The following is a 13,804-nucleotide window of genomic DNA, read 5'->3' on the forward strand; positions in this document are numbered from 1 at the left end:
TTAAAGCAGGATACTGTTGCTACCATCAGAAACATATTACAGGGAATGTAGAAAGCCTGGGGAAAGCTGACACATAGCCAGAGTGGCCTAGTGGTTAGAATGTTGGACTAGGATCTGTGAAACCAGCAGGGAGAACCATGTATGCCACTTTGAGCTCCTTGGAGAAAAAAGTGGGAAATAAATGCAGTAATAAATAAATCTATAACTCTTCCAGGGAGCTCAGAGTGGAGTTATTCATCCCCATTTTATCCTTACAGAAAGCTCTCTGAGATTAGGCAAACAGATAAACGTCTCACCCAATGTCACCCAGTGAGTTCAGTTCCTGAATGGGAATTTGAACCTGAATTTCTTTTACCCTAATCTGGCACTCTAGCCACAACACCACACTGTTGCTATTAGGCCCGTCAAGTAAGATGCCCCAGATAAAATATTCTCATCTCTAAACCAAAGATCCAGACTGAACAAATTCAGAAGCTCACCCAGATGAAGCAATCTGAAATCCGTGCTGTCCAGCTCTCTTTCAGTCGCATGCCTGAGTTGAACCAGGAAGAGGAGGTTCAATAAAAGGGGCTGGGCCTGGTTGACTAAAAAGAAACATGAAAGAAAATTACTTATTGGCCTCTAGACTACAAAAAATGAGAAAACAAACAGGTGCTGCAGGAACTATCTTCTGTGTACATGGTGAACACCTTCTTTGTCAGAACCAATTTTTTTTAATCTGGAGAGCTAAAGAGTCATTATGTCCTGTTAGAAGCAGTGAAAAGCTATAATTAAAGTAACAGGCTGCTGTGGGCTGTCCTAAACAACACGTACCATTTCAAATCAGAACGTGAGATTGACTCTAAGGCTGTGTTGCATTACAGCAGAGGGTCAGCTGATTTTGCATCAGAAGGACGCTGATATACAACTAACAGATGGCATGCTGCATATCAGATGAGCAAGGATGTACAGTGATCAGCATGATTTGCCCTGCAAACAGATGTGCTCTTAGTAAAGACTTCAATGTCTGCCCTGAATCAAACATAGTGCTGGCCCAATTGATGGGTGTAAAACATGTTTGTTTGTTAAAAAAACTGTGTCAGTGCTAATTCATCACATATCTGACAATTTCTATCCCAATCAAGAAGGAAGAATCAAGTAGCATAATGGAGGAAGTATGAAGAACCACCACTTATTTCAAAGCAGGGATGATGATATCATGTCCAGGGGCACCATTTATTAACCCACTGCATGGCAAATAGTAGGCTTTTCTCAGAGAGAAACCCACCAAATAAGCAAATCAGGGGAAGAGACAGATTGCATTAGCAGGCATAGCTAAGGGTTAAACTTGCAGTTATGTTTGAAAAATTCCCAAATTCCTCTGTTAAATTTCCCCAAAATATTGTCTTGCTCTGACACATAGGAACAGGGAAATGGCCCAAGAGCTCCTGTGGGCAGTATTTAAATTACTTGAGGGGATTTGGTACCCAACCACAGCTTCCTGCACTTAAGGCAGGTCTGTCACTTACCTTGCAAAACGCTGGAATTGTTTTCTACCAGAAGATTCTGCAGAATCTGTAGAAATTGGCTTCGAAGAAGGTCACAGACATGGGCATTCTCATCTATTTTCAGGAAGGCCTTCAGGGTAATGAGGACTTTGTGGGCTACTTCACTGGTGCCAACACAGACTAGATCCTGAGAAGAAAAGCAGATCAGGCCCAGTTTAAGCGAATATTGCTGCTGCTGCTGCTCTCTATGGTTATGGCACAGCGACTTATCTGGACCCCTACCTAGAAGCCAAATCCCAAAATCGTCAAGTTATCATACTAACCTGGATGCATGAGACATCATAGCAATGCAGATATTCAAATGAAGTACTTTTTTAATCAACAGGCTGCATTACAATTAAAGTCTGAATTACTAAAATAATTCTTGTAGCCTAATTATTTAAAATAAAAGCCAAGGTGCAGTCAAGCATAGCCCCCACCCACCAAGAGAAAACTGGGTGGCTCTGCTGCAATGCAGTCAAATTAGCGACACGTTTTAAAACCATCAAGATCAAAATTATTTGTGTGTTTGTGTAATGCACAATTAAGGTCATTAGAATGTTTCTTGACTGTTATTAAACCCAGTAGCACAAACAAGGGCCTGGCTGGCTGAAGAGGAGTGATGGGAGGCACCCAGGGACGGCTGTGGGCAGTATTTCTATATTCCAGGGGGTTGGAATAAATGACACCCCCCCCAAGGTCCCTTCCAAATCTACAATTCTATGATTCTATCTCATAAGTGTTATTAGGTTTTTAAGAAGGAAAAAGGACTGATTTATATTCTATTCATGTCAGCTAAAATATGAGTAGCCTATAATTGGAAAAAAGGAGGAAGTCCCCCAAATAATAGCTTGGAAAGTTGAGCACTGATTAAACTGGTTAAGTTAATTTACTGGACTAAGGATGGAGAAAGACAAGGAAGAAGAATTAAAAGATTTTTTTTGTAGATATCAGAGGAATTCCAGTTTGAGGAATATTAATTAAATTTATGGAATAATAAATTCTAATAAATATGGATAATATTGTATGTATGGAAGGTTTTATAACATTGTGCATCAATATTTGTAAGTATTTTGGTATGGCATTATTTTTTTTAACAAGAAAAACAGTTATGGCTAGATCTGTTAAGAGTGTTAACGCTGCAAACCCTTCCATCTTATGTTCAGCCTGTATGTACAAATAAAACCATACATCACAAAGACACCACTGTCTCCAATGATCGTCATTCTAAGAAAACAAATCTGAGGCATGCTACTTTTCCTCTTTAAATGTGTGTGATATTTAATGCTGCTGATGGCGATGATGAAAACAAACAGATTTTGCAGCACATGGAATCTAGGTAGGCAATCTAAATATTTCTACAAGGTGATCTTGTATTGATTTTTTTAAAAAAAATTGCATACCAGCAAGACAAGCAAAGCACTGGGATTGCCCTTCAACATGCAAAGCAAACTGTTGAAGTTGTTTAAGGAGTCAGAAAAGCCAGCAGAGAGTCTTTTGTCAGTATCTTCAGATTCAGTGTGGCTGTAGTCTTCACAGGAAAGCCATAGATGAAGGATGTGGTGACCAAATCTTCCCATAAATTCAGGATAGCGTAAAAAAAAATTGAGGAGCAGAGGATGATGGACATACACCAGGCTCAGATCAGATATACTATCCAGGATCCTCCTTATAGCAGAGAGTGAAGCCTGGATTGGAGAGTTGGAAGGGGAAATCAGAAAAGTCAAAACAACCTCTTTAGGGACTGGTACATTTATAGTCTCTCTTATGAGGAACATAATCCTCCTAAAAGGAAGAACAGGAAGAATTTCAGCATTATATCCATCTATACAAGGGGAATAGTACTATGAAAGCATATTGAAGTCAACAGCTTCACAAGCAGAAAATACCATTTTCATTAAAAGTGTCATCACATGCACAACATTTCTTTAAAAATTAAAAACTGCACCCTATAACACTTTGAATACTAGAACAAAATTAAACAGCTATGTATTTTCCAAATGTAAATGGCACATTCTGGATACAATTTATGACAGCACTTGTGGGTGGGGACAATCCTCTCACTATCTTTTTGCAAAGGCCTGCCTCGTTCCTTTTAGTGTTCTTGGTGCCTCCTGTACACTCTTTTCCACTCTCACTTCCGAGTGTGCTACTACAGCACTGGAACAGGCATCTAAAACTGCAGGCATCCAGTATTCCTATACTGTCTCACTATTCCACAAACTTATTCAGGAGGAGTTTTCTCCTTGCTAGATGGGTCCTACACTACAACACTACGCAAAACCAGAAAATGAATGATGGCTATTCTCCTATAGCAAGGCTACTTTCTCATGAGAAAGTAGATGAGATATTGTGCTGCTGGTGTTGTATCCTGGATACTAGTACTAAGGGAACAAAACAGTGGCTTTTAATTGTCTCGAAAGGAACATCAATAACAAACTTTCAGAAATGTGACAGTGTAGATTTTAAAAGCTGCTCTTGGAAGCAGTGATTACCAAGTCTAAAGCTTCAGTCTTGTCTTGACAGATTGCCAGGAGGTACAAAACAGCTTTGAAGACATATGGGGGTGGACAGTCTCCTTGGTCTTGGATTGACAGAAGAAAACTTCTTATAGCTGAGAAAAGCTCTGTTTCTGGAACAAATCTGAGAGCAAGAGGGTTTGTTTTTTGTTTGTTTTTTTAAGTTAAGCGGATTGATCTCACCTACTGTCGTCCCCCCCCCCCATCCCCCTGGTTCCAGGCACTTCACTCACTTGTCTCCCTGACTAAAAGCAAAGTAGAAAAGAAGCAGGAGACTATACTGGTGACAACGAAGAGTTTCATCTAAACAGAAAGATTCTGGGGTCTCAGATAAGAGGCTGAGGCTTTCCTGTATCCCAAAGTTCAACTGTGGCAGACTCTTTTGCAAAAGTTCTGATAGGTCATGCACTAAAAAGAAAGGCAATCAGAAAATGGCATGAAAATGTCAGCAGCACACAAACACAAAATAAAAAGCTGGGGGCACAGAACCCCAATGTCTGTTTACCCCCCTCCCCCCAAAAGAAATATTGAATACACTGGTATCTCTGGTTACAAACTTAATTCGTTCAGGAGGTCCGTTCTTAACCTGAAACTGTTCTTAACCTGAGGTACCACTTTAGCTAATGGGGCATCCAGCTGCTGCCGCGCCACCGGAGCACGATTTCTATTCTCATCCTGAGGTAAACTTCTTAACCTGAGGTACTATTTCTGGGTTGTGGAGTCCGTAACCTGAAGTGTTTGTAACCCGAGGTGTTTGTAACCCGAGGTACCACTGTAATAGTCCATGCTTCTCTCATATTGCCCTTCTATTCCACCTTACTTCACAAAAGAGACAGGAACATAAAATATGCTCCATAGCTCATGCTATCTTATATGAGACCGCTGGCCAGAAAGTGATTACGTTCAATTGTTTTAAAGATTTTTTTTTTTTGGGGGGGATGAGCCTCTACTCACAAAACAAGGCTGTGTACACACACACACACACACACACACACACTATTTACTCTGCATTGAATATGAGCCCATCATTGGTTTGGGAAGCAATGGGCTTTGGTCGCAATCCCGTATCTGTCCTGTATCTATCCTGTTGGTTCTTAAGAAATACTGCATTGTTTTCCTCCAAACCAGTTTCAATCCAAATGGGGAAAAAGAATGACCTAGCTGCACTTTAAGCTAGTAATGTATACACAGCTTAAATCATTTTATATTGCCAACATGCTAATGTCACTGTAGGCAGCCAACTCAAAGAGCGTATCTTCCCCAAACCTTTTGCCACTATTTCTGTTCCCAGACCCAGCTGTATGCTGCCAGGTTCAAAGACACATCACACACACACCAATCACTTTATCAAACTTGCCCTCTTGGGAAGAATCCTCCGGCTTCTTTGAGGATGAATGAAGATTGAGGCATATGCTATGCAGGAAACTTGAACAAGCATGATTCAAACCAGGGTTACTTGAAAGAGAAAATAAATTGTGCAAAATGAGAAACTGGAGGTGCAGACTTGGTCAAGACACCATCTCTAGTTTATTAATATCATTAGCTTTGAAGTCACCAAGCCTTAAGGCAGTAGTTAATTGTAGGCTTTATTTGCCATTTCCAGAACATCCAAAATTAACCTGGTGCTCTATGAAAATCATAAATCTCATGTCTAAGGGTCAACGTTACAAATCTATTAGAATGTCTAGAGGTTAACACGGGGAAATGAAGAGAAATGTTTCAAGAGAGATGAGCGTGAGAATTAGTTTTACTATCCCAATTTAATACCTTTGTGCAGTGCAGAATTTGGCCTTCAGCTCCAGGTTCAGTTGGATGAAAGAGGAAGATGCTGGAGGGAAGGAAAACTGTGTTTGAGTTAGGGTTTTCAATTATACAAACTGAAGAGAATCTGCAGAGTACTTAGCCAAGCCTTACTCAAGCCAAGGCAACAATAATTTCAAGGCTCTGAATATTCTAAAGGATCCTCTACCTACTAAACATGATTTCATGTCTCACGATGTCTCGCTGACATTTCCAAGCGTCATTAGAGATGATTCCAGAGTTGCCACTATGGAATTATTTGCTTTTTATGGGGGCATTTACATGATATTGCCATCAAATTCTTGTCCTTCTGCATTTTCCTCGTGCTCCTCGTTTCTTCCTCAGATCATGGATAATCCAAATTTATGGTAGAGCCAAAGAGTACCGTAGTCTCTGCAGGTAACAGGTACTCCTCTGTCTTTTTAAAGGTCTGGTTCTGAAGTGCACAGTGACATATTCAGGTGAGCCTATCCACATGCACCTACATTTTGGCTTGTCTTCATTGTTACCTTTCCAACTGGCCCCATTGAGGGCTTGTCTACACTTCCACTTGTCCTGCCGTTTTCCTCGAGGAAACCAACTTTTTTCCTGCTGAATTGAAACAAACATCAGCTGGGTTTTCTGCCGATTGATGTTTACTCCAATTCAGTGGTATAGAGTAGGTTTTCCTGGGGAAAGTGGTGGGACAAATGGAAAACAGCTTGTGCCCATGCCTGGAAAGCACGGGACAAGCGGAAAACCTATTGGACCCCTGCTTTCTACTCACGGGGCAAGCGGACGTGTGGATGAGCCTTTAATCAAATCATTCTCAACAGATTTTTAAAAAATTGTTTGTGCAAATAGTGCTTAAATAAAGAGGCATTTTATCACATCTGTTAAAAAGGTTTAAAAACACGATGCCCTTCCAGAGGGCACAATTTTAGCATCATGGTATTATAAGTTTAAGTCTGCCTCTTTAAAAAGTGATTAAATAAATCATGCAAGAACACTTAAAGAAAAAAAGTGTATTTGTACAAATTAAACAGAATATTTAAAATGGCTATAATTTTTAACTCAATTTCCCATCCTTTCTTTCACGGCTATGTCAAATTCACTAATGTGGATGAAACAAAGCAGTATGTACACACACATGCAAAGTGCTATATCCCCTGAAGTGTGATAGTTAAATTTTAATTCTGCATGTAGCTTACAGCAGAAGAGCAATAATTGGGGAGAACTGAGCCACTAGCCTGCAGGCACTCTAGGTACAGAACACTTCCATTTTGATTGCAGAATGAAACATTTCAAAAACACATCTACTCTAATAGATGCTTTGTTAATGTTAGGGGTTCTTACTGAGCTTCATGACGCATTAACATTCAGCAGCAACAAATTCTACAGCTTAATAATATGCTTCTGAAAGAAATATAGAAAATAGCCTCTTCCAGTTTTCCTTACCCAGCTTCATGGAGAATCTCTTACTTGAGTCTGGCATAACACTGAATAAGATGTTGAGGGTTGAAATTAAGACTTCCATGAGAGCTGGGTGGACAGCTCTTTCAGAATATTTCTGCAGGGAAAGGGGGCAAATATACTTTCACTGCTACAGAAAGAAATAACATGCAACTCAGATAAGACATGAGGAAATCTTTTTAATGGGCCTGACAAGTTTGATAACTCCGAACCACAGGGTATGGTCTAATAGAAAGCTCCTGTCCAAAAACAGCTTGTAACAAGAATCTAGATCTACAGTGACTTCTGACAATAGCCTTAATTTAATCTTTGGAAAGGGATGCGGGTGGCACTGTGGTCTAAACCAGAGCCTCTTGGGCTTGCCGATCAGAAGGTCAGCGGTTTGAACCCCCGCGATGGGGTGAGCTCCTGTTGCTCAGTCCCAGCTCCTGTCATGCCAAAAAGTGCAAATAGATAAATAGGTACCACTCCGGCAGGAAGGTAAATGGCGTTTCCATGCGCTGCTCTGGTTTCAGTGTTCCATTGTGCCAGAAGCAGCTTAGTCATGCTGGCCACATGACCCGGAAAAACTGTCTGCGGACAAACGCAGGGTCCCTCGGCCTGTAAAGTGAGATAAGCGCTGCAATCCCAGAGTCATCTGTGACTGGACTTAACTGTAAGGGGTCCTTTACCTTTTTTAACTTTGGATGCTCCTCTTTATTCCCCACATACCTAATAATTGGGGCAGGAAGTAGAGGGAAGGGCACAGCATCACTGCCTCCACCAGCCAATCTCTTCTGCATGGGGCACAAACTCTGTCATGCTTCCTTTCCTAGTGCTGGTGTACTCAGGTCCTGCTAAGGCATCTAGTTAGCCACTGTGAGAACAGGACGCTAGACTAGGTGTTCCTTGCTTCCATATAAACATATGTGAACCACTTGATGCTTGGGTGGGGTAAAAGGAGACCCTACCATGACTATGGGAATGCAAAGAGAGTCAGAGATCCTCAGCAGAAACTCAGAAAAGCTTTTCAGTGTATCTTCATTCTCTGAGTTGGGAGCAGTGAAAGAATTCTCCTGAGCCACAGGGTCGTTTTGTGATTCCACAGCTAATCTAGAAAGACATACAGGACTGTCAGACGAACAGAAGCTATTGCATCGTGTTTCTACAGCATCCTGGCCGGACCTCAACTCCGTGGCCAGAATGTTGAGTTTGAATGTGTTCAATCTCCTCTCTGGTATTAATGGCCTCTCAGAGAGCTTTATGTCAGCAGAATCCCTCTCAAGTCTTCAAAATGTGTTCATCTAACTCATGAAAGGGGAAAGAAACCAAGACCGTGCCTACTGTCCCCTCCCAAATTCCGCACATTCAGCAAAGGATGATAGAGCTCTACAGACACACAGTTGTGCATCAGGCATGTAATTGTAAGCACAGAGTTCCATTCACACCTTCCACTGAACATGTAAAGGACAGAGCCACCAGGCATGTTCCTGCTTTACTTTCCATGCACTTTGAAGAGGTGAGTATGACTCCATGCACTCAACCCTGCCTAAATTCCAGAGTTGTTACAAAGATCTTAAGGATACTGCTATGAACTTTTGGGGAGATGGGTAGAGTGTAAACACAGCACAATCAACAAATAAATGGTGCTACTTTGTGGGGGGGGAGCCTACTTTAAAAGGCCCCACTGGGTTCCACTCCCCAACCCCCACCCGAGCCTGCTAAAACTTTGGGTTGGCTTTGTCCCTGGGGCTGGTGAGAGCCAGAACAGTGGCCCCCAACCCATACCAAAGCCAACTAGGCTCCCGGCCAGAGCACAGCCTTATCCGCTGCACAAAGGTGGTTTACTGGTATTTTTAGCACATACAAAGAGTAAATCTCCAGGTCATCAGCTATTGAGCCACTTGAATGTAGAGGAGCAAAGCAGGAAACCCTGGTTCATACCCCTTTAATCATATCCTCAGACACAGATGCAAGCTTTGCGCATCTCCCCTACAATTTCAGAAAGCTGTGAACAAATTGCTATCTGATCTCTCTTAAATGTTCTTAGGCTAAAGACAGACAGAACTTCCTCACCTGCAAGCATTTCTGAAGCTTTCTAAAGCACTCTGCAGGAACTGTCCCTGCTGTGAAACTGTTTTGTTCTGATGTCTGCTGCCTGGTTGACCCTATGACATTGAGATGAGAGAAAAAGACTTTCTTATGACCTTCTACTTCATGCCACCAGAATATCACGTTAAATTAACAATTGCAGTCACCAAACGTTAGCTTGAAAAGCCCTCTAATTGTTTGAAACACTAAGGCTGCTCATCCATTTCTTCTCTTTTGCTATCATGAGCCACTGTTAATTCTTGTTCAGCAGATGCACACTAGCTTTTTGTACTGAAAAAGGCAGAAGAGAATTTCCCTCTTTTCTAGTGAGCAATAAATAGCAATAGAAGTTTTCGTAACTCCCATGTGTTTGGGTTACAGCACGTTATAGATAAAAGTAGTAATTCTGTCACACTATAAAAACAGGAGAGAATAAAACTAAGTTCTCCTAGAGATTAGCCTTTCTGTTTTAATGTCACTGCAAACTGATCCCTTGATTCTGAAAATGTGCCCCTGCACTGCACATATACTTGCAATACTTGTGTAATGTCTCTGGAACATGCACATAAAAGTCACATATTGTGAAATTGCTCATCCTACATGTGTAGTATTGCAATTAAGATTGCAATATTTACACATCTACTGTAGAGGAACTCCAACTGAGCTCAGTAAACCATACTTCCAAGTAAATACAAATACTGGTCAAATACAAAGATGGTCAAATATTGAGAGCCAGTGTGGTGTAGTGGTTAAGAGTGGTAGTCCCGTAATCTGGGGAACCAGGTTCGCGTCTCCGCTCCTCCACATGCAGCTGCTGGGTACTCCTGACTTTGGGCTACACTATAAGGCTTAGCATCAACATGCAAACATTTATTCATTTCTATATTTCTATATTTTAAACTTTGTTGAAAATGCATGTTTTGCCGTTCCATTATTTGGACCAGCTTTCTTTTAAATCCCTGCTGTTTGCAGGCATGTTACTGGGTTAGTCCCATGAGGAAATCCAAGTGGAAAATTCAGTCCCAAATATAAAAAAGATTCAGAGAACACCCTTCGGAAAGGAGTGAGGCAGATCAACTATCTCAAACTTAGCAACAAGTCTGCTAACATGAGAGGAGGATTTTTCATGGAAAGGACTGCCAGAATCCCACCACTATTTGAGGGTGGGAGCACAAAGAGAGGACTTCGTCACACATCTGGCCCACATTACCTGCCAATCAGAATAAAAACACAACACTGAATGACTAACCATGAGCCTCCTATTAAGAATTGGCAGTGGAAGATCACTACATCGTTTTAATACACCTTCGACCAGCTTCTGTAACTCTCTGTAAAGTACGGGAGGGATGGTCACATGATCCTTTCTGAAGCGAAAAGAGTAAGACAAGAAAGGCAATTAACTTGGAAGCAAACCTCAGGGGAGACAGAAATTCATGGTGGCCCAGATGTCAGCAAAACCAAGAGTGCAAGAAAGGACTAACCTGGGTGTCCAGCTACAAAGAAAAAGTTCACCAAATTGTTTCCCACTTACCTAAGTATTGCAGCCACAGCTTTCACAGCTTCAGCTGCTACTTCAAGAATAGGACAGTTTAAAGCTTCTAGAAGAACACTAACAGCATCTTTAAAGACAGAGGTATTTGTAAATAATTTGATTTCTGCTGGCTGCCTGAAAAAGAAGAAATGCAGATCAAATCTTTAAATCATAGCCTCCTATCGAAAGACTGTCACATGCACACCAGTATAGGAATAAATTCTTTATCGGTTACTGCTCAGTTGGGATTTGGTCTGAAGCTTTAAATTATATTATTGGTAACAGTTTCTCAATAACAACCCTAAGCATTTGTATGAACAACATGAAGGCTTTCGCTACAAAATACCTACAGGAACAAACAATTACATTGCGAGTTCATTGCCAAAATTGCACATTTATTTATTTATTTATTTATTTATTGAATTGCTTTGCATAAAACATGCCAAAGCAATTTAACAATAAACAGCAACAATAAATATTTGTGCATGTATATACTGTATATAATTTCATGTCTAATATAAATGGAGTCCAGGATAAAAATCTCCACTTAATTTTTAAAATTTTATTTCACAAGCAAGCTAGTGGACAGTGTGTTATCGCTTATGAGAATATACCCTGGATATATCCCTTTCACCTAAAATCTCCCCCCCCCAACAAAAAACCCACCAAAATCATCCATGAAAGGTGCTCCCACACACATTTTGCATATTAAAGGCAACCTGGAACTTTGAAATCTCTTACCATTTTAAAATTTCAGTGAAAAGTAGAAGTCCCTGCTTTTGCAATTCTACATTATTGAGATGCAAGATTTCTTTCAGGCTCCTTAAAATGGGTTCAATGCCTGGAATAAAGTCAAAAATATTTAAGCAGGCCCCAATCCATGAAAGGGGTTCCAATAATGAAGTAGAAAGGTGGAAAGATTTGGGCAACTTATTTCCTGAACATCAAGTGATAGAGGCTGTTTGGGCTCACTTTAGCCCATCACCACATATGTGAAGTACTTTGAGCATGCTGCTTTATAGATGTGAGTCGTGGGCAACTTAACCGTCAGGAGCAATGCCTGAACACCTTCCACATGAACTGCATCACAAGGATTTGGGGTAGCACATGGCAGGACAGAATTTCAAACAAAGATGTGTTCTCCCAAGCCCACATTACCAACATGTTCACCATCCTGTCTCAATGATGTCTAAGCTGCCTTGCTCATGTCCACAGAATGGAAGATGGCAGGATTCCCAAGGTCGTGCTCTCAGTCAGTTTCAGTTCCCCATTTTGCAGGGGATGGAAACTTTAATTACTCATTGCTTTTCTCAATCTGCCCCCCCCAATCCTTTTACAGAGAAACGGCATTATCTTGCTATAAAAGTGAAAAGAAAATAATGAAAGGAAAGCCACAGGGAACAAAAGCTGAGCAATTAAGAGGCAATTCATCACCTGTCTCCCAGTCATGCCGAACTGGACACAATAAATGATCAGAACAGGTAGCTTTTGATTAAAGACACTGCAGCTTTTTAAAAGCCTTAGTAGTAGTTGTGGAGTTGCAGTTGTATTACACTGCAGAACAACAGCCACAAATAAAGTTCAAAAACTCATGGAAGGACAACGAACAAAACCCTAGAATGCAATGATTGGGCAATGTCATCATCTGGATTCTCTGAAAAGTTAATGAACAAAGAATGATGAGATAACAATGGATAGCAATTGCAGACAAAATGGCTAGTGTGGAAATGTTGAATGACATGGCAGCAACTGCATCAGGCTGCGAAGAATGGTGATTTACCATAGACAGTGTGACACTTGGAAAAGAAAAGCTGTTCCTCAGTCAGCAGCAGCAGGCAGCAATAAATTGACCAGGTGAGAATTTCGCTCATGCAGAAGAGACACTCAAACAGGAACTCTGCAAACAAAAACAAAAATAAATGTATTCTAGCATCAGTTGAGCCCAACACAACTACTCCCAAAAGGAGGGGAAATAAAGAAAAACACAAAAGAAGTAAACGTTAACTTAAAACTCTGACACATCTTGAAACTACCAGGGGGGGAGGTGAGTGCTGAACCCTGCCATCTGCCTGCGAAGGAAAATGAAAGGCGAAAAAAGATTGTTACTGACCTGGCTGCTGTGCAAGTTGCAACTCTGCTGCTACAATTATTTTAACTGTTTGTAATTGGGGAAGGGGGGCAGTTCTTCTTGTTGTTTGTTTGCTCTAGTAACCTCTAGGTTAGATTACTGCAAAGTGTTATTCGTGGGGCATAAAATTCTCCTTATACTGTACTTACAATTTCTAGTTTACGTCACTCTGAAGTATTATTGGTTAACAGTGCTGCAATAGCTGCAACTTTTCCAAACATAGCTTTGCAATCAAGTACCATGATAACCTGCAAAGTAGCAAACAATAAACAACAGCACATTCTTTTTGTTACCTGGGATATCGGCATTGATAAAGGCAGGAGCATATGTTGCTGGAGAATGCACCAGTACAGCAGCCATACACTGAGCACTTGCTACCTGTAATACCTCATCTCTAGACAATAACAGCTGTGAAAGACATAAGACTAGGTATTAAAGAGCCATTGTTACACTAAATTACTACAGCATTAGAAAAAATGTGTTGACCAAATGCAAATCAGAAGAATAATAATTTAAACTAAAAAGAAATGCTATTGTCATAGAGCCACACTAAGCTAAACCATGGTTTAGCATTCAAATATTTATTTAAAGAATTATTTTTAACAATTCCGATGTCTTGGTTCGCATGTCACACTACGCATGGGGTGGACAAATTTTTTGGCTCTGCAGGCCAGATCTTGATCAGGTTGTGCCTCATGGGCCAAATTTGACACGAGGTAGGACCACCTACCTGTCAATCATCTGACATCACCTCATAAACTGGAAGATGCTGCTAAAA

General features: G+C 40.8%; 1 protein-coding gene across 2 annotated transcripts in view; it reads right to left on the reverse strand.

The window, feature by feature from the left end:
* The window catches only part of MEI1 (meiotic double-stranded break formation protein 1), a 37,442-nt gene that overhangs the window by 13,249 nt on the left and 10,389 nt on the right, over positions 1-13,804 (reverse strand). For both annotated transcript variants that reach the window (XM_082241399.1, XM_082241400.1), the window contains 15 exons: positions 13,320-13,434; positions 12,679-12,795; positions 11,640-11,739; positions 10,899-11,033; positions 10,617-10,731; positions 9,353-9,444; positions 8,248-8,389; positions 7,283-7,394; positions 5,813-5,873; positions 5,403-5,500; positions 4,279-4,453; positions 4,022-4,169; positions 2,930-3,214; positions 1,509-1,674; positions 480-584 (listed from right to left, as the gene is read on the reverse strand). In XM_082241399.1, the coding sequence (XP_082097525.1) occupies positions 480-584; positions 1,509-1,674; positions 2,930-3,214; positions 4,022-4,169; positions 4,279-4,453; positions 5,403-5,500; positions 5,813-5,873; positions 7,283-7,394; positions 8,248-8,389; positions 9,353-9,444; positions 10,617-10,731; positions 10,899-11,033; positions 11,640-11,739; positions 12,679-12,795; positions 13,320-13,434 (1,966 nt within the window). The remainder of the gene's footprint in view (positions 1-479; positions 585-1,508; positions 1,675-2,929; positions 3,215-4,021; positions 4,170-4,278; positions 4,454-5,402; positions 5,501-5,812; positions 5,874-7,282; positions 7,395-8,247; positions 8,390-9,352; positions 9,445-10,616; positions 10,732-10,898; positions 11,034-11,639; positions 11,740-12,678; positions 12,796-13,319; positions 13,435-13,804) is intronic.

Source organism: Podarcis vaucheri (assembly GCF_965113315.1).
Source record: "Podarcis vaucheri genome assembly, chromosome: 10".
Taxonomy (NCBI): Eukaryota; Metazoa; Chordata; class Lepidosauria; order Squamata; family Lacertidae; genus Podarcis; species Podarcis vaucheri.